At 47.6% G+C, this 19643-nt stretch overlaps 3 protein-coding genes and 1 long non-coding RNA gene across 4 annotated transcripts; 3 read left to right on the top strand and 1 right to left on the bottom strand.

The window, feature by feature from the left end:
• Nucleotides 1-685: 685 nt before the first annotated feature.
• On the bottom strand, nt 686-4198 carry LOC112881384 (protein PIN-LIKES 7-like). The gene is made up of 11 exons (XM_025946040.1): nt 4013-4198; nt 3062-3320; nt 2899-2978; nt 2642-2766; nt 2427-2551; nt 2102-2332; nt 1897-2013; nt 1714-1814; nt 1564-1616; nt 1265-1450; nt 686-1141 (listed from the first exon to the last, which is right to left on the bottom strand). Exons 2-11 carry the CDS (start codon nt 3194-3196, stop codon nt 1017-1019), a joined length of 1278 nt encoding a protein of 425 aa, XP_025801825.1. The 5' UTR covers nt 3197-3320; nt 4013-4198; the 3' UTR covers nt 686-1016.
• A 6089-nt stretch (nt 4199-10287) lies between these two features.
• LOC112882610 (RING-H2 finger protein ATL80-like) lies at nt 10288-11233 on the top strand. The gene has a single exon (XM_025947700.1). The coding sequence runs from the start codon at nt 10420-10422 to the stop codon at nt 11032-11034; it is 615 nt and encodes a 204-aa protein (XP_025803485.1). The 5' UTR covers nt 10288-10419; the 3' UTR covers nt 11035-11233.
• A 2814-nt stretch (nt 11234-14047) lies between these two features.
• Nucleotides 14048-14717, top strand: LOC112883604. The gene is made up of 3 exons (XR_003226888.1): nt 14048-14140; nt 14223-14314; nt 14426-14717. It is a non-coding gene; the product is annotated as an uncharacterized LOC112883604 (long non-coding RNA).
• A 130-nt stretch (nt 14718-14847) lies between these two features.
• On the top strand, nt 14848-18899 carry LOC112883337 (transcription factor DIVARICATA-like). The gene is made up of 3 exons (XM_025948620.1): nt 14848-14926; nt 16247-16687; nt 18012-18899. The coding sequence occupies exons 2-3, from the start codon at nt 16269-16271 to the stop codon at nt 18682-18684; spliced, it is 1092 nt and encodes a 363-aa protein (XP_025804405.1). The 5' UTR covers nt 14848-14926; nt 16247-16268; the 3' UTR covers nt 18685-18899.
• Nucleotides 18900-19643: the final 744 nt, after the last annotated feature.

Here is a 19643-nt window from a genome sequence, read left to right as displayed (position 1 = left end):
CTGAGTTTGACCGTTCGGTACTCTGTTTCGAGTCTTTTCTTGGTATGGTTGAAGTGTTATAAGACCAATAATTTCTCCAATAATCTTTGTAAATAATCCCATGGAATAAGCGTTTTCTTTTACAATGCACTGTAGCTCTTTCTTCCAGAGATAGGGGAAATATATGGTTATTACCTTAAGTTTTCTTCTTATTTTTTGTACATTCCTTACATTATGAGCACTGATTCCTTATGTAGGACAGATTAGGATTCCAGCATATCCTCCTTGACTGCCATGCTACTGTTCCTTTTTTTTTTCCTTTTTTTTGATGAAACCGTTTTCAGCTACTTTCCAGGCCAAAAGCTTCCACTGTGATAGGATCAGCGACACAGTCCCATACTCCCCAGTTGATCCCTGCAGGGCACCCTAACTGCGCCTTCGCTACTCAGTCCCATGATCTCGAGCTTCTGCAGTCTTCACCCACACCTTTCCTTCAAGTTATTCCTTTTGAGGACGAAAATGGGCCGCTGGAAGCGGATGAAAGGCCGTGATAGGCTGCGATTCAATTTTAGAATGCAGTGGGCTGCGAAGGGGGAGTATTTGAGCTATTTAGCCCAATTAATAGCCCATTGGTTATTCTAAAAAGCAAAAAAAAATCTTTTAGAAAATCTTAACTCTAAGCGAAAAGGACCAGGGCGCTTGGTGAAGAGATAAAGGCAGCGTGTCTGAGACAGTATCTTTATCCATTTCTTCATTTCTTTTCTTTTGAGACAATTCCTTGTGTGATTGTGTCTTCCTGTGTACATGAACAAAACTGCAACCGAACTCCCATGAATTGTTTGAACTATGCCGACCATCAGGTCAGGCATCAGATCAACACAAATACAACAATAAATAATTTATAATTACCTAAATGATCATTTGATCTTAGTCTACTGCATATCACGTATCTATACTGCTGTGATATACAGATAGGGGATATCCAACGCCGTCTCCTCTCCCTTCTTGCTAAGCTGAATCTTTGCGCCTGCGGTGATTTAAGACAGAATGGACATGAAGATCGTCGACCATGTCGTCAGCGCAATCGCGGCAACGAGGTACGTCCAGAGAAAGATCACGGAGCACTCCTCTTGGCCAACATCAAACAGCTGAGCCATGGTTCCTGAAACAGAGCTCGGAGATGGTTAGCTTTCTTACTGGAATCTGAGGCGCCCAAGTCTCAGGAAAGCAGCTGCCGCACACAACAGAACGCCATTTTTGTTTCAGAGCTTTCAGCAGCGCTTACCAATGTTCATCGCAGGAGGCAGGGCGAACTGCACCATGAGCACGTAGCGGTAGAGCGGGTCGTGGGACAGGAACCCGACTCCGTACGCGGCATGGACGACGGCGATGCCGATCAGCGGCAGGATCACGAAGCGTATGCAGACGATCGTGATGACCACCGTGCGCTTGAGCCCCGACTTCCGAAGGCCTGCGCGCGCAGATTCAGAGCAGTTTCAGTTTCGGAACACGGCCGTCGTCCAGGTCGACACGATGAATTGCGAAAACTCTGATAAAAAATAGTAGTTGATCAGTAACACCCACCTTGCGTCAGATTTCCACCTAGGATGAGGGTGATGCAAGGAATCGTGCCGTCGCTGCAGGTGGAGCAAATAGTGAGTGATACTGAAGAAACACTGAAAATATGTTGCAGCAGGTCGACAGACAGACAGCGGTCGGCAAATTTGTGGTTACCCCATCAGTTGGAGGGAATCCTGTAAGACTTTGAACGGAGCTCCGTCGCCGATGATGAGAGATTTCAACCATGGGACCAGGCCAACAACAAACCCAGTTAACTGACCCAAGAAGAAGGTAGCATCACGTTAGATTTAGTCCATGCATTTATGTGCCATTGTGAAGTGAGATGCAGAAACATACTGCAGATATCGTTGGTGGTGCCATCAGCTCCTCGACAAACTGGTGGACAGTATCCTTCAGATTTGTCCAGAACCCCTTGTCGCCGACCTCGCTTTCGCAGGACAAGAGCGGGGCCTCCTGCATTTCTGGCCATTCAGATTCTCTGAAGGTGTCGAGTGAACAAATGACCATGGTCCACGGATGCAGTGGACTGTTCTGAACTTACCATTGGATTCTCATCCGTCTGCTCATCAGGCTTAACTGACGTCGGAAGAGGTGCCTCCTCGTCACTGTAGGCAGCTGGACCATCTCCCTTGGAATGCTGCGCGTCTTGCGCAGAATGCTCCTCGTCGCTGTCGGCTGGGCACTGGATGCTTTTGGACTGCATCTTGTGATACAGTTTACCTGACTTCTGCATCAGGCTGTATGTGTATGTCCATATGAAAAGGCCACCCAGCTGCAGAATGTAGAGTAAGACAGATCACTCGGACTGCAGAACTGGCTTGTTTCTAGCTAGCCTGAACCCCCATGCAAGATAATTTTTTTCTTACGGCCATGGACAATGACGAGTAGGAGAACCCGCGTGAGCGGCAAATGCTCCGATCCTTCCCAAATGGGTTCCCGTCTTCATCGCAGACGGCCGGGACAATGATCAAGAGTAGGTTTCCGAGATTCCCTGCATTTGTCAGTAGAGGCCGCTGTTGATTTCAGCATCAGCTCGGCATATATGTACATGAAGGGCAATGAAGCATGGAGTCCACTGAACCTGCTGAGCAGAAGGCCATGATCAGGCCCCTGAAGTGCTGTGGTGGCTTCAAGATGTTGCATGCTATCCAACCCAGAATGCCACCGATCATGAATGTGATTGCTATATTAACTGGCATAAACCACCTGAAGAACGGAAGGCGTATGTTAGGGCACACACTTGAACAGTTACGAAGAAGCAGAAGTGCAGACTTGCAGTAACTGTGTGTTCAGTTTTTCCTTCCTCAAAGGCTCTGGAAATGTGGCGATGCTACTCACCACGAAATGACATCCTCGAGCGTGACCGTCTTCGCGAGGCTACTGAACATCAGAGATGGGGTGAATACGGTAAAAACAACCTGTCAGAAATTTGAGTGAGATTAGGCTTTATAATGTTCAGTAAATTGTGAAAAACGTTTTGTGGAGATCAGACAGAGCTCACCTTGTTCATATCCCTTCGAGCACTTGTGGTCAGGACATTGCTGAAGCCGGAGGCCAGGTAAGCTCCAACGACACCAATGAGCAGGACCTGGATGATTGGCATAGAAGCCACCAGAAACAAAGAGAAGAAACCCATCCTCTTCTGACGTAGGATCAAGCCCCTGTTGATCTGCTTGCTATATGACGCGGAAGGACGGTTTCAAACGTCTCCTGAACGTGGCAAGAGTTTATCCGAAATATGTGCAGGACGATGCTCCACCCTGGTAAGACAATTCAAGAAAAGAAAAGGAGAATAAGCATCTGGAAGAATCTGAAGAAATGAAGAGAGGAAGAAAGAACAACTGAACAATTGCTGGAAATTTACACTTGTGCCACATCTCAATGATGAGACCTTTATTACTTTCCAGCACATGCTAAGTCGAAATTTGAAAAGGACAACTCCACGTTGCTCGGAACGCATGTTTCGTTTTCAAAAAAAAAATTAAATGCGGAATTGAGGAAGAATTCGAAGATTAGTGATAAACAGCAGAAAAATCAGGTCCGCTGAAGCTTTTGCCGGCCCCAAATTTGTGCACGCTTCGTACGGGTTAAGCATGTTCTTGTGAGCACTCGTCGTTTCAGGAATGGCAACTTGGATGGCCCGTGCGAAATTGAGCTTTGCAAGTCGAACCAAAGCTTAGCATGCCAGAAATGGCAATTGCAGCGTTCAATTATTCCAGCATTAACTCCAGCAGTGACAGCCTCCCTAATTTCCTCCGCCCCAAATGATGAGCACGGGATTTCCAGCACCAACCAGCCACGCGGTTGCAAGCTGATTGGTGAACCCAGGGGCAGGCATACCCGTGATCTCCATGGCAACCGAAGTCCAGAAACCAGAGGAGAACGAAGAGCCAGGAACAGAAGAAAGCTGCGATACGGCAACAAGCAGCATGACCATGAGGAGGAGGCTCACCTGAGGAACGCGCAACCGGGTGGAGGAGGAGACGTGGCCGGGCTGAAGCAGCCAATGAGGCGACGGAATCGTGTAGTACCCGTCTACTCCTGCGAGCCCGCCGGGGCCCGGAGGAGGGGGGAGGGGAGCTCTTATGTGCCAGGCGGCCGGTCTGTTCAAACGGCAGGCAGCCGAGCGCTGCGCACCCCGGTTTTTGGGGGTTGGGGGGGGGGGGGGGGGAGCGAAGAGATGGATGGCGCCTGCACCGCATCCACCCGGGCGCCAACGCGGCGGGCGGCTAGCCACTGCATCCATCGCCATCCCCGTTACCTGTCATGGTCCTCTCCTGCCAGCTCCCTCTCTTGCAGTCGCCAGTTCGATGTCGTCCGCTTGGCTGCGTTAGCAGCCGCCGATCCACCACCGGGAGGAGAGGAGGATCAACTGGTTAATCTACTCGCGGGCGTTTCGCTGCTTCCTTCCTGTTACGTGCGCTCGCCGCCCGTCTAATCTCCCGTCCCGTCTGATTGGGGCTGCAGGTCACCTTAAAATAGCGCACATGGCATGGCTGCCAGTATTACTCCGGTTCTACGATCGCGAGATTTGTTACGTCGGCCTGATTGCGATGCGCGCGTGCCAAGAACAGCCCAAATCGTACTTGGTTTACTACACCCGGTGCCAAGTTTTTAGTTTGCAAACAAGACCGGATGTTATTAACTGATATGATTGGTGTGTGTGACTCGTGAATCTGGTCGGGGCTGGACGGTCAAGCAAGAATCGTAGCTTCCGATGAACTTGGCGAGACCAATCAACCTGATGGTGAGTCAGTTCCACGGACGCTTCGCCTTCAGAGCCGTCTTCAAAGCAAAACAGAGTTGGGTCAAAGCCCGTAAGCGAGATTACATATATGGTCAGAGCCATCTTCAGCCTGCCTCGAGGGGCAGCGCCGCGCGCATGCATGATACAAGCTTCTCCTGACTCCTGAGTCAATCTGCCAATATGAAACAGAACTCTTTCTTCTATTATTCTTTTCTCTTCTCTCTTATCAAGCAGCAGAAGGCTCGCCTCTGCCTTTTCGCCACAGCGGCTGAGTCAGCCGTGACGATGGCATATTCGCACCTCCATGCCCGGCTCTGTCTCGTTGCCCTCATGGCCCACGGCGTGCTTTTGACGGTGTGGACACCCGACGACTGGGGTGTCGGCTTGACTTGCTTGCCGACCGCCGGTAAATCGAGTGCGGCTGCGGTCTGATGGTGCCAGGTTGGCTGCTTCGTTTCTCCGGCTGATAAGCGCGGCGGCTTCGCGGGTCATGATTTTTCCTGGAGGGCATTCATTAAACAGATATTAGGACCAAGTTTGTTGATGCACTTCCTTGCTAGTATAGGTACGGTTGTCGCCATCTCCTGCTTGATTGGTCACGGGCTGCTTGCCATGCTGCAAATAGAGTGCGGCTAGTTTGTTATATTTCTTCTGGTGAAACCTGACCAAATTTTAAATTCTAATATGAGTAATCGTATTTTCTAAATTTATTCTATGAATAAGCATCAACATTCATTCGGATCCACTAGCTAGGAAGAAGTTTATCGCCCTCAAATCTGCCGTAGTGTTCTAGCAGAGAGCCCTTATCTCCTTGTGGTTACTTTTGGCAATTCCGGTATCCTCTGGCATCTCCCCTTTACTGGTTCTGATCATTGCCGATGACTGTACGTGAGTACGTGACATGTGTGGTAGTGTGTCCCAATGATGAGACGAGTCGGATAAAAAACAAACGTAAGCATGTGGAGGATATTACGACGCCCACAAAGCTTCTTCCCGGCCTTTTTGCCCTTTTTTTCACGACGCATGCACCTTGTCGTGAAATAGAAATACTGATGAATAGATGTCCCGTTCAGGAAAACGTCTGGCCTAGCCAGAAGGAAAGTAAACGATCGCGTACTGTAGTGGCGCATTGCCCCCCGGCCTCTCATGCCATGCTCACCTGGCCAATCTTGGATCCAGAAGTGTGGGACAATGGGACCCAGGCGTCTTTCTGACAGGAACAGCCTGCGCAGCACGGGACTCCAGGAACCCGCTGCGTTTCTGCACCACACCACCACGAACGGTGTGGCGAGCAAATGCGCTCGCGGATCACGTTGCTCCGCGCGGTGCAGGACCGCAGGTCGGCGCAGCGCCACAGCCACAGCCACAGCCCGCCAGCGACGTGAAGGACCCGACGACTCCTCAACGGAGCGCCACCTGACGCTTGCCATTCGCCCGCCCCGCCGCGTACCGGCAGGCGGCAGGAAGGAGCCACCCGTTACGGCGCGGCACGCCACGGGCTGTCGCCGGCGATCTGATAACGTCTGACTGGCGCTGCGTCCTCTTCATTTCTCCCTGTGATAAGAGTAGCAGCTGCTCCGTTGGTCAGCATGACAGTACTCAATCCCTTCGATGGATATCCATTTTTGGGGCTGAATTGTCTGCGGTTTTCGCCCATCATTACAATGGTTTTTTTTTTAAGTTTTGGGCCTGAATCCTTGGCCAGTTTTAACATGCACATGGGCTTGGGCTAGTTAGCTGTTCATCTAGTACGCCTTTGATCGTTGCAAGTTGGCCGTGCCCACCGTTGGGCTGCCACAATGGCACTTCTTCAGCCTCGTCATGGGCCACAATGAAGAAGCCTCTTCTCCTCCACCTTGCCGCCTCCTCGGGACTTCCTATTTGTCGCGCGCCTGAATAGGTGCTGAGGGGTCGCAGAAAGAGTTCCCCCTGCCGCAGGTGACATTGGATTGCGTGCAATACATATATATATATATATATACAAACTAAAAAATCTCTATCTCGCAGACCAACTATCCAAATTACATTTTGATTACACCGCAGTGATCCTTATATTGAGATCTTCGAAACTGGAGCACAATTGACTACATTTTTAAAATATTTTTTTTATTCTAGAATATTTTTCTTTGTTCTCAAAACATTTAATTTTATTTTGCAATACTTTATTTTATCTTCGGAGCAATCTCCCTTATGATGGACATTTATTCTGAACAATATTTTCGGAACATTATTTTGTATTCTGAAATAATTTTTCATTTGAAATTTATATTGCATGCAATTCCACGTATGGCCGCACATGCGCACAGCCCAGTAGACTGGTCTTCTGCAACACGGGTGGCTGCAGTCGCACATCGCCTCCGCTCGACTCACGAGTCACGAAACACGCGACCCACGTATGTGTGCTGTGCCGGGTCGTGCTCCTCGGTGTCGCCGATGCTATTTGTCGCGCGCGCGCTCTGGAGGGAATTCGCCGCGTCGCAGAAGAGCGCAACGTCACTGGCCCCCCCGGCGAGACAACGCGGTGTCGCCGCTGCCGGGCCCGGAGGACGTGGCGGAGCCGCGGGGGAGCTCGGCAGCGTTCGCTGAGCACGCCGAGCTCCACCTGTTCCACGGGGTCCGAGTCGGCCAAGCAGAAGCTCATGCATGATGCATCCGTATCAGTAGCGAGACCTGGGCCCGGGTTTGCCTTGACCGGTGCGCATCTTTCTCGGTCTCGGCAGAGAGAGAGAGAGAGTCCAAAACAAGAGCAGTGCGATCCAAATTAACGTTGCCCCCACCGCAGGTAAAGCTCACCCGCAGCTGATCCCAACCGCCTAGGATGCTGACCAGACGTCCAGGCCAATTACACTTCATTCTCTTCCACCAGGGGCCAACAACACTCCACTCGATCGTCAGGGTGCAACTGAGAGTGCCCATGCCCCAGTGAGGGCGAGAGGCCAGACGAAGCTTCAGAGGCCAGCAGCGCCCCGGGCAAAGCGAGCTCCCATCAGATAAAGAAGTTTAGAACCAGAAACAAAAAGAAAGGGAAGGCAGAGACAGGCATGATGTCTATCGGAACAGGAAGGCTCCAACTCCAATGCCAGCAGGACAGCGGGAAAGCCAGGCCGCCGCGCCCCATCCCGATCTATCCGGGGCATCAATCCAAGCCAGCCCAAAGCGAAAGCGCCCCCCGAGGTGATGGCCACCTTGACCGCTGAGCAGGACGCTGGACGCGCCACCAACATCCCCCCTCGGCCCTCGCCCTGGAGCGCTCCTTGACCTCCCTCTCAATCTCAGCCCCGTAGACCACCACTCGCACTTCGCCCAGCCGGCCGCGTTTTTATATTAGCGTACGTACCTGGATCAGTTAACCACAGCCCAGTGAGTGAATCTGTGAATGGATCGGTGACTGCTGACCTGACCTGACCGTGGGGACGAGGCGAGTGGCCGTCTGGCCGAGGATTTTCAACCTTATCCTGCCCGATCCCGGAATCCCTGCGCTTTATTTCCGTCGTCCTTGCCTGCTCCTGTCCCGGCCCCCGGCTTTTGGTCGATTTCTAATCACCATGATTGCCGCGGGGAATTCAGAATTCACATGGCGATCAGTAGATAACGGGTCAGTGGCTGACAGGAGGAAAAGACGCAAACGTGATGGAAGGAAAGCGCGCGCCCAACCCAAACCCAACTTGGGGCGGCTGATTCCGAGCCATGGCGCACTATAAGCACTCGCGTAGTCGTGTCCCGGTCCCGGTCCCGGTCCCGTCGGCGCGCCCTCTCCGGCTCCCTCCGCTTTCCGACCAACTTGCCGCGCGTGATCCCGCGCCAGGGAAACGAGGAAAACACGGTGCCCCGTGCCCTCCCGCGCGTACGGCGCGCACCGTCGGCGGGCGGGCCAGGGCTAGGGATGGCAACGGGCACGCGTTCGCTGGGTATTGCTTGTCTGTACTCGTGCCCGTCAGGATAAAATACACCCGCTAAGAAACTCATACCCGTTGCCGGGTACAGATTATGTCCCAAACCCGTACCCCCACGGTTGGCGGGTAACCGCGGGCTGTCCGTGCCCAACAATCTGTTAAGTGCTCAACCACTCAGATGTATCAGCCAATAGACACATACATAAAACTGAGGCAATAATATATGATAAACATCAATCATAAGACTGATAGAGTGTTTTATAAATTATAACACCATTGATCACATCAGACATCACAAGTTCACAGCTAGATTAATATCCAGTTACTATCCACCATCCCTAGCATGGCACCACTAGTTCACTACATTAGACATCAAAGTTCTAAAATAAAGTTATTGGGCTATAATAAAAATGATATATGATCTGCATCCTTTATATTATGTCGGGTTTAAAAAACCTATGGGTTTGCGGGTTCAGGTGCTACGATCCCATACCCATGCCCGCGTACTCGCTAGGTACAGATTATCACCTATTAAGAAACCCACGAGTATAGATATTAAACCGTACCCGTACCCTAATAGAGTGAAAACCCGCCGGATTTCAGGTATCGGGTACCCATTACCATTTCTAGTCAGATTGCCATTTCTAGTCAGGGGTCACGCCCGCCTCGGCTCGTCGCCGCCGGTCAGGGCCAGTGAGTGAGCGTTCTAGGCCGCGGCGAGCACGCGTGGCCGCACGGTTCGCGACGCGGCGCGAGGCACCCCAACCCTTTTCGCCGGGGAAGAAGAAAACAATGCCGATGTGCTGCTGCTGCTCGCCTGCTCCAATGGAGCTCCCCGGAAGTGTGCGGCGTGGCATCCAGCGCGTCCGGGATCAGGTGCATCGAACCTGGACCGCTTTTTCGTGCCTTTTCTTGGTTAATAAAGCACGTTGTGGGAATGAACGGGCGGGGATAAGGTTTGTAGTGCGCCGGCATATCCTCAAAGGCGGGCCGGTCTCGTACGGTGCTGACTGCTGATTGTGCCGTTCAAATATTGTACTTGCGCCGTCGACATGGACCTGACGTGGCTGGGTACCCTACACATGGGTCCGGTCGGCCTCTCGCGCCACGGCGGGCGGCTTCCGTGCTCGCATAGTTGCATTGCACGCCTCCTTTTTCCAGGCTCGAGGCCTGCGTAGATGCTGTACTTCATGCTCGTTTCCTAGGTCGTTTTCCGTTTTTACAAGTTGCGGCCGCCGGGGGCACGATCGTGGGCTGTGCTTTCGAGCATGACGGCTGTACCTGAACTGCACCTCGGACGGGGACTCTTCACCCCCGGCCAAGGGATCAGCTCACGCCTAATCTAGAGAAGGACCCGCGTCCAGTTGCAGCAGAAAAGGGGTAGCAAAAGGGACCCCAGAAATGGGCGGAGCAATGAACGATGCCACGGAATTTTCCGAGAAGAATTGATGGAGAGTGACACTTCCGCTTTGTGGAGCTGCTTGCTTGTGATTTATCGTTATTATCCCTGTACAATATTTAATTTAATATATATATATATATCCCGCGCTGCACTATCGCCGTCTCCTCGGACGCGCTATAAAAACGCAGCCCCGGCGCCAAACTCTGGCCTCCTTCCACCTCCACAGGCCGAACGGAGAGCTCCACTCCACTCCACTCCACTGGACACTGACCTAAACTGGCCCCGCTTCTCCCCCTGCCCCACCACTCCCACCGAGCATGCGGCGCCTGCTGGACTCCGTCGAGCGCCTGGCCGCGGTGGCCGCCGCGACACCGGCGTCGGCGGGCGTCCACACGGACACGTTCCTCATCCTCGCCGCCGTGCTCTGCTTCCTGCTCTGCGTCGTCGGGCTCGCCTTCGTCGCGCGGTGCTCGCGGCTATGCAACCCCTCGGCGTTCTCCGTCGACGCGGGGCCCGGCGACGGGGCGGCAATGCCGCCGCCGGCGGCGGCGCGCAAGGGGGTCGAGAAGGAGGCGCTGCGGAAGCTGCCGACCGTGCCGTTCGAGGGGGCGGGGCGGGAGGAGGGGGGCGACGACGGCGGGGAGCGGCCGGAGTGCGCCATCTGCCTCGCCGAGTTCGCGCGCGGGGACGAGGTCCGCGTGCTCCCGCCGTGCAGCCACGCCTTCCACGCGGCCTGCGTCGACACCTGGCTCCTGTGCACCTCCACGTGCCCCTCCTGCCGCAGCGCCCTCGTGCTGGCGCCGGCGCCGGCGGCGTCCGGTACTACAGATCCTCCCCAATGCTGCGCGTCGGCGCAGGCGGCCCCCGCGGAGCCAGAGTACTCCGTCGCCGTCGCCGTCGAGCGCGGCCCTTGCCGGACGTCGGCGCCGTAGGCTGGCGAGCGCCCGTCCACGGGCACCAACACCTTGTACATACGCGCTCTGGAATCTCCTCCTTCCTGCCAACAATCGCTGATGGATCGCTGAAGCTGTACAGTGTGCAATGGTGATTCAATCAATCACTTGTACGTCTGCTTGTGACATTCTAATCTGATCTGTGAATACCAAGTAAAAAAGCTAAATCTTTTCTTAACTAAACGTGGCAAGTTTGTGTTTGCTCTCCTTCCCTTGCAAAAATCGCGACCTGCACGCAAGAACATTTTGGTTCCTCGCGGTTACCTGCAGATGTACGATCCAAAAAGAGCATCGACAGATCGATCAGGACGGCGCTTTTGTACTAGCGATGGATCATGGAATCCACGGAGGTCGCGTCGCTTCGATCGCATCGTGGCCGGCAGGGTGGGATGGGATATTTCGGTCACTGTACGATTCGCCGTGCTCACAAGTTAGGTCCGTGACGTGTGCGTACGCACGTACGGACACCGGTGTGAGTGAGTACGCGCGCCGCTCGATGTCAACGGCCCATGGGCACGGGCAAGGTTGCACTGCATGCATGATGGAGGCGTACCTGCCGTACGCGTCGGATGGGCGCAGCGTGGGCCGCCGCATGGCCCGCCGGCTTTGCTTATTATCGATCGTATCGGCAGAGGGAAAATTCGTTGCTTTTAGACAAGTTATGGCCGTAAAAAAATATGTGACCAATAAATTCGTGGCATAATTGTGATATAGTTTGACAACAAGGTATAACTACTCCCTCCATTTTAAAATATAGTTCATTTTAGCCTTTTGATTCATAACATTTGTTATGCACTTAGATATAATGTATGTATAGATGTATAGCAAAAATTATAAATTTAGAAAAATTAAAACCATCAATCTTTTGGAACTGAGGAAGCATAAAACTATGACACGTCTGACTTTTGGCGTGGCGGTTTTTGGCATGAACCAATTAGACCTTGCATGTACGCAATGTTAAGGTTGAACTCGAGGCTCAATCCATAAGTTGGTTATTCATGATTGTAGCCGATTGATAATAATCAGTCGAGGTTGAACTTGTTATCTTGAGTGGTGGTGTGCTTTGTATTTTGAACAAACTCTACCCACATGTGTCTCTACTATGTGATACTTCGTATTAGTATAGATTGTGTTAAATTAGTTTGTTGATCCTAATAAAAGTTCGGCTTAGTTTCTTGGCCCTTTTGGATTGAACTTGCCTATTTGGCCTAAAAATAAATTTTGCTTTGGTTCTTTAGCCCTTCCGTTAGTTCGACAAGCTAATGGTGTATTGTTGTTTGAAATTTATCGTCAAATTTCATAGCTCCATGCTACTTATATATTGTCCAATAGGTTCGTTCAACCTTCATTCTTATGATGCATGGGTTGATTGGTTTGGCTGTTGTCCCACGAAGTCGGAGCTTGCTGCATTTGTAAGGCCGGATTGCAGAAGAATAAGTATCTATGTTTGTTCCATCTTCTCGTTGGAGTAACGATTGGTTTGATTGTTTGTTCTATCCCGGATCAAATCTTCCATGGATCAAAGATTCAACTCCCCTTACTATGAGATGTATTATAGACGATTTTTTTATTACAAAAAGTCAACATACACAATAGCTTGCAAAACGGTTTAGCACTTACGCGCTAGCAGTATCTCAAAGAATAGTTTGTTGGATTTTGCAAGATCGAGGATTGCGTAACACATATCAACGGATGTCAAGAGGGTTAATGCAGTATCTCGAATAAAATCTTTCATAGATCAAAGTTTCAACTTCCGTTACTTTGAGACATATTATATAGGGGAAAGAAAAATCACAAAAAGTCAGCATATCTCATAGCTTGCAAATGGCTTAGCACGTGCACCTTACCAATATCACCAAGAATAATTTGTTGGATTTTGGTTAGAGGGATGCATAGCAAATATAAAAGGATGCCAAGAGGGATAATGCAGTATCTTGAACCAAATCTTACATAGACCAAATATTCAACTTATATTCCCTTGTATGTATCGATATACAGATTTGGGTAAAGAAAATGCGGCACAAAAGATTGTTTTCACGTATATATCAAGAGTTGCACCATAGTAATGTTATCCCTCTTTGTATTCCTCACAATAAATTGAATAATTAAATAATTAAATACATAGAAATATGGCTAGGCCGCTAGATGCATTATGTTATTACGTGAATATTATGCATTAGACTTCGTGTTTTATGCATCTTGTTGACCATGAACACTACCAAGTACCAAAGATGGCCACATGTAAATTGACCATTGCATGCATACCCCCACAGTTTTGACACTTAAATACTCTATTCTTATTTGCCATAGATGGAAATATACAATCCTTTTAGTTCAACTCTCTTTGACATAAAAAAAATCCCTGCCTCTTTATCCCGATCTTGAATTTAATCTGAGTTTTGGAATCTAATTTAGCTTGGGGTTTAAAAAGGCTCAAGCAAGGTTACTGGTAGCCCAGTAAGAAATTAGATGTATCATGACGAGAATAATATAGTCACCATCTCAATTTCACAACTTCAAAGTCAGGAACTAATATCATGAAATCTCGAGCTACCAACTTCACAGTAGTCCAGCCATGAACTCATATCATGCTATGTGTACTACTCAGTGGGCTTTCTATATGAACCAAGCTTTAAGTGGCTGATTTATCCCTCAACTGCGTAGCCTAACTTAAATAGATATAAGGTTTTCCATATATGATTAGATAGAGAGAAAATCTATATGAAATTCTAGAGCCCAATGAGATGGAAAAATTTATATCAAAACTATTTTTTAAAAGTGGTATACATTTTTACTTGTTTTTGCTACATTATAAAAAGATAAAAGATGAAAAAAAAACATTCCTTCACACCCTGGGCCTCGGATCGCGATCTCTGTGGGTGGACACGACGTGTGTGGTAAGTAGGCTTTCTTCACCACAGCCCAAAAGGCCCAATTGACTGGTACAAACCAACCTTTTTTTTTGTTTTCTCTTTCTTTTCCAGAAAACGCAGGTACCCCTTCGTCTCCGTCACCGACGGTTGAACCCCCAGCCTCCCAGGGGATGATGCGCAGCTCTCGCGGGCTCAGTTTCTTCTCCATCGCGGTCTCATTTCGGCGTAACTTTGTTAGTTCCGTATCAATTCATGCCGATCCCATTCACATTTCATGCCATTTCGTCATTGCAGTATCGGGCGGAGATGGGGGCGGCGGGGCGGCGTTGGTGTCGGGAAGCCGAGCGCGCGCGTCGCGCTCGCATAGCCTCTGGGGTCTCGTTCAGGTGAGTCTGATTCCAGGGTCGATGTGCTTGCTCATTTGGTGGTTCCGGTGGGGAGGTGCATTTCAGTCGCGTCACTTGGTTCGGGGCTTATGGTGGACTGTATGGATGCAGGATGACCGCATATGTATATGGATGCAGGATGACCCCGTATGCGAAGCGACGTGGGATTATCGGAGGAAAATTGGGAACCTAGATGTTACTGGGCGATGGACTAGCTGGGTCGTGGTCTGATGCTGAACGTGTCAGTTTGGCTTCAGTATATGATGATGGAAACCTAGATGCGTTTGTTGAAACCAGTCTGAAGTTTGTGCTTTTGAGCGGTGGTATGCTTTGTATTTTGAATAAGCTTTGTCAATGGGTGTGTCTCAGTGATAGTGTACTTTGTGTATTGAACAAGCTCATCGAATTAGTGTCTTTCGAGGGTTTGGTTTTTGAACAAGCTCCGCGAAACTTTAGTGTTTCCTACTTGGCGGTATAATGGGTTCAAAGTTCATATTTTGGATGTTGCAGGTGCTTTAATGGCCTATGAGTGTTTTGAATGTTGTACCGGGAAGCCAAGCTTGTTATGTCCGCTGGATCAGATCCCAAAGGAACGTGCATGAAGAAATAATGGTAAAAACATGCTGTTTTATCGATGTGTAGAAGTAAATAAATATTACTTTTATGTTGCTGAACATACAGATTCTGCTATCATTGTTGTTAACTCGGACACTTACGATCTTTTTCATCCCATATGTTCACGTGGGTTTCCATTTTTATCTCCTTTGCGTAGTGTTAGTTTGATAATTGTGGTGAAGTGGAAAAGGATGATTTACTCCTTATACAGGGATGTGCCTCTTCTTTCTCCTTAGGAAAAATTGGCCTCAAAGGCATATTCCAGATTTGCTTTTGAAGAAGTGGTTCTGCACATCGATCAGTCATTTGTTTTGCTAATTATAGTAGTGGCATTTTTACTAAATATGTCAAATATTTTTCATAGCTACCTGCAGACACAAGTGAACAAACTGTTTTTTCTGGCTTTGCTGTATCACTTGGCTACAACGAAAGGCTTCACTGGTTCAAGGGGCGAGTTCATATGAGGCAGTGTCAGCTATCAGGTTTACCCATGGCTAGTGCAGTTAATTAACCCCCCACAATGCTTCTTTTGTCCCAAACAGTTGCATAAGACATTTAAACTTTTGATCCCCAACATGATCTTTAGATATTTGAAATCTATCACTATGGATTAAGGAAAGAAAGTTGACACAAAGTCAACATGTCATAGCTTGCAAACAGCTATCACTTACACGTTAGCAGTATCTCCAAGAATACTTTGCTGGATTTTTTTTCAAGAGGGTCGAATATTGCGATATCTTGAACCAATATTTGTGAGATTATAGCTTTAGGCTATGCATGTACGATACTTTTAAAATAAGGCATTATGCAATTCAACATTATCTTTTCGCCGATAAATGTTGTCATCATTCAATGCGTAGATGATATTTGGTGTATAAATGTATGCGACACTAAAGATTATTCTCATTATTGACTAGTGCATCATAGTAATGTTAAACCCAGTTTATATTCCTGAAATGCAATTGAGAAAATAAATGCATAATCCTGTGCGATATGGCTGGATATCATTGCAAGCATGCTTGACACAGTTTGGACTCTATATATTCCCTTTAAGGCCCAACTTTCTTTGACATAAGAAAACCTCAAAGCTTTCGCTCTTTGCCAAGAGTTGGAAAACTAGATCCTTGCTCACGGAAAAGAGCTAGGTGGTTGTGTTGTTCTGATCCCGAATTTTTATTTGAGGTTGAGCAGTCTGAATCAAAGGTAAGGGAAGTGATGTTTTCTTTTTCTTTACTTAGCTTATTTCTTGCCCATGCAAATCTCAGCTGTCTGTTCCGATTGGATTGGCTATACACTTACATATTACCTTTACAACAGGGGCAAGGACTTCTTTGAAGTTATGGATCCAAAGGCTACCCAAGAGTGGACATCCTGCGAAGAAGAGGAGTTCAAGGTACATTTTGCCGAGTTATGGTATGAAAAATCATGTGACAGGATGGAAGCACTTGCAAAGAGGTTCCCTGCAAAGTCTATTCAGCAGTTGAGAGATAAATATGCTGAGGTCTTTGCGGATATGCTCTGTGGTGAGACAGATGGTGAACCAAGCAGAGATGATGCAACTAATGATTGGGATGATTGGTACAAACTTTTAGAAGGAGAGACACATGACTTGGTTATGGACCCATTGGTTGAAACACCTTTATTTGAACCTTCCAAACAATTGTTATTCGAACCAGCAGGGGATCAGGAGGAAATACAAAAGTCACACTGCAAGTCATCACGGAAGAGGAAACAGTGTTGGACTGCCGAGGAACACAGGTACTATCATCCTCTTTTTATTTATTTATTAACTTCTTGTTCCTTTACATCTTACTTCACTTCTAATATGCTTATGCATGTGGCCTTGTTCTTTGCGTGTTAACTCTATAAAAGATGAATATAGTAGAGACTTGTTTCTGTGCTGATATGTAGACTTCCACTGTATATGACATTGATGTTCCACTAAAATGTACTACATATATAGGGGTGCCAAAAAAAAATCTAGCACTGTTCAGGTACATCACTAATATTCAATAATACACATACATATGATATCTTGGAAATTTGATTTCTGGCTTTTGATTAGGAAGATATGCCCAGAACAATATTTAAATTATTGACCAAACAAGACTAGATGGTTTGCCATATATATTTATTTAATAAACTATGTGTCTGGTACAAAAAAATGTTTTAATATAAAAATTTCATGCCAGCAAAAGTGTTTTCGGTTACATTGCATGACAAAATACACTTGTTAATAATTGGCTCGTTGTTTTAGAAACATGAACTGTTTGGCCACTAATGGCAGGATATTTGCAGCTACCATACAAGAACGTCAGATTATTACCATGGGTAGTTTAGGAAAACACTAAAACGGCAAATCTCTATGTGCAAAAGGTATGCTTGCAAAGTGAAATGGCACATGGTTTCTTTGCTTTTTTACCAAAACTGTTTTCACTTTCTTTTCCTGGCAAGTGTTTTGATTTATACCACAGCAATTCTTTGTAGTTAATTTGGACATGTGATATACATAGTCTTAGAGGATATGCAGGGTCATAATTTTTTATCATTTGGGCATGGGCTTGAGCCTGTAAAACTTTGTTTACCCTCTGCTCCAGCTTTTTAAATAAATTGAAGGAGTGGCTACAGTAGATGTGTTTGAGTTTTATGCACTTTACATACTTATCCCAACATCTGCCACCACTCCTACATATCAGAAGTTACTAAACTTGTTTGTAGCGAGAGTTGTTCATATCATAGCCATCTCCATAACATTATCCTAATTGAACAGGTTATTGAGCCTAGAAAACTCTATGCAACTGCAAGACCAAATAAGGATCTTGCCGCAGATATGACTAAAACTACCTCAACACCCATCTTTTCTTTTCATATATCCATATGTTGTCAATCAAGCAAACAAGCCATCACCTTCAAATTGAAATATGTATTGTGGAGACTTTTATATAAAAAAAATAAATTCCATGTGAAACTCAGATGGAATCCCCTGTGTTTCTAGCCTAGAAAACTGTACAAATGGATATAGTGAATTTATAGGTGTCACTTCATTGCCTGGCAGAACTTATAAAGCTACCTGCAAATGCAGGGATTTTCTACGTGGTGTGAATTGCCTTGGACGAGGTGCATGGAAATTCATCTCCGACTATTTCGTCCCTTCCAGGACCCCAGCACAGCTAGCAAGCCATGCTCAGAAGTACTTCGACAGAATAGATAAGAATGAGCTGGATGACACGAGGCAGAGGCATAGCATCAATGATGTCAGGCTTGTCAACCATGGTATGAACATTTCTGCCCACTCCTATACTGAACCAGGGAAGGGGAAAGGAATTGCATCAAGCATCCTGCCAACAATCCTAACTGAGGACATAGGTATTCTGCATGGTCTGGCACAAGGAATGCCTGAATTTGGGCAAGCGAGTAACAGTCCAAGCAACTTAGCAGGACAGATGACACATAACAACCATATACTGGAGAGTTTCCAGTTGGAAGTCTCTGGCATCCCATCACCAAGAGAGCAGGGGAGTGTTCTGCTTGATCAAACCAGGGCAGAAAATAGGGCTTACCCCAGCCGCAAGAGAAACATTGGCGCAGCCACCAACAGGAGGCGCGAGAAGAAAAGAATGCTCCCTGATCTCCTGACTGCCCAAACCCCACATGTTCTGCAACTTGGGCAAGGAAGCAATGGTGCAGCCAATTTATCATATGAGATAGTGCCCATCAAGCGGCACAATTTACACCAGAATGTGCCACCATTCTGAAGCTTGGTGGAAGCCCTGCTACCTGTTACAGCAAATATGCTTTGATTTGCTCTTCCAGGTGGGTTATATGTGTAATGCTGAAGCAGTGACAGGCTGGACTAGTATAATTGCCTGCCTGCATAATAACGAAGCTGTGTTTGGCTTCACCAGCATCTGGCCCATGATGTGATATGGAAACCAGTTAATATTTGCTTTTTGGTATAATTATGTTGTGTGAACTTAATCTATCTACCAGTACTTTGTTCGATATAATAGCCTCTGTTATCTATTTGGCTGTTGTGTTGTTGATCATTTCTTTTATTGTTGTTGCTAAGCTGCGTGGCTTGTATGAAACGTGGCTGATTCTGAACTTCTGAAACCCAAAGTTCGCGGCCGAATCTGAGGCTACCGGATGATCAGGTCTGAATGCTAGTGCCCTGGAGAGTGGAGACAAGGCTGCTGCTTGCTGGTAAGAATGTTGCGCCCAAGGAGAAATAGAACTGTGTCAGTTTGTGGATATTCGTTGCTTCCCAAGCATGTCTGGTCTCGATTTGCTTATTTTCTTTAGCATTGAACTTTTTGGTCTTTCTTGCCTTGGTGATTTATAAATCAATGAGCTATTGTTTTGCAACATTGGGTTCAGTTTCCGGACGCAAAGACGGCCGGTTAAAGCATGGCCAGGAACCTGGTTGTGGACTGGCAACTGGTAAGATCCTCGCATGCCTCTGATTTCACCTTAAATCCGGATGACTAAACTTTAATCCCGCATCAGATATTTGTACACCAATCAGAAGTATTAAATATAGATTAATTATAAAATTAATAGCATAAATGAAGGATAATTCATGAGACGAATCTATTAAACCTAATTAATAAATTATTCACATATTTACTGTAGTACAATATTGTCAAATTATAAACTAACCAGATTTAATGGATTCGTCTCATGAATTAGCCTCTATCTGTGCAATTAGTTTTGT

Source organism: Panicum hallii, chromosome 2, assembly GCF_002211085.1.
Source record: "Panicum hallii strain FIL2 chromosome 2, PHallii_v3.1, whole genome shotgun sequence".
In the NCBI taxonomy this organism is placed as follows: domain Eukaryota; kingdom Viridiplantae; phylum Streptophyta; class Magnoliopsida; order Poales; family Poaceae; genus Panicum; species Panicum hallii.
This window is presented reverse-complemented; position numbering and strand designations above follow the sequence as displayed.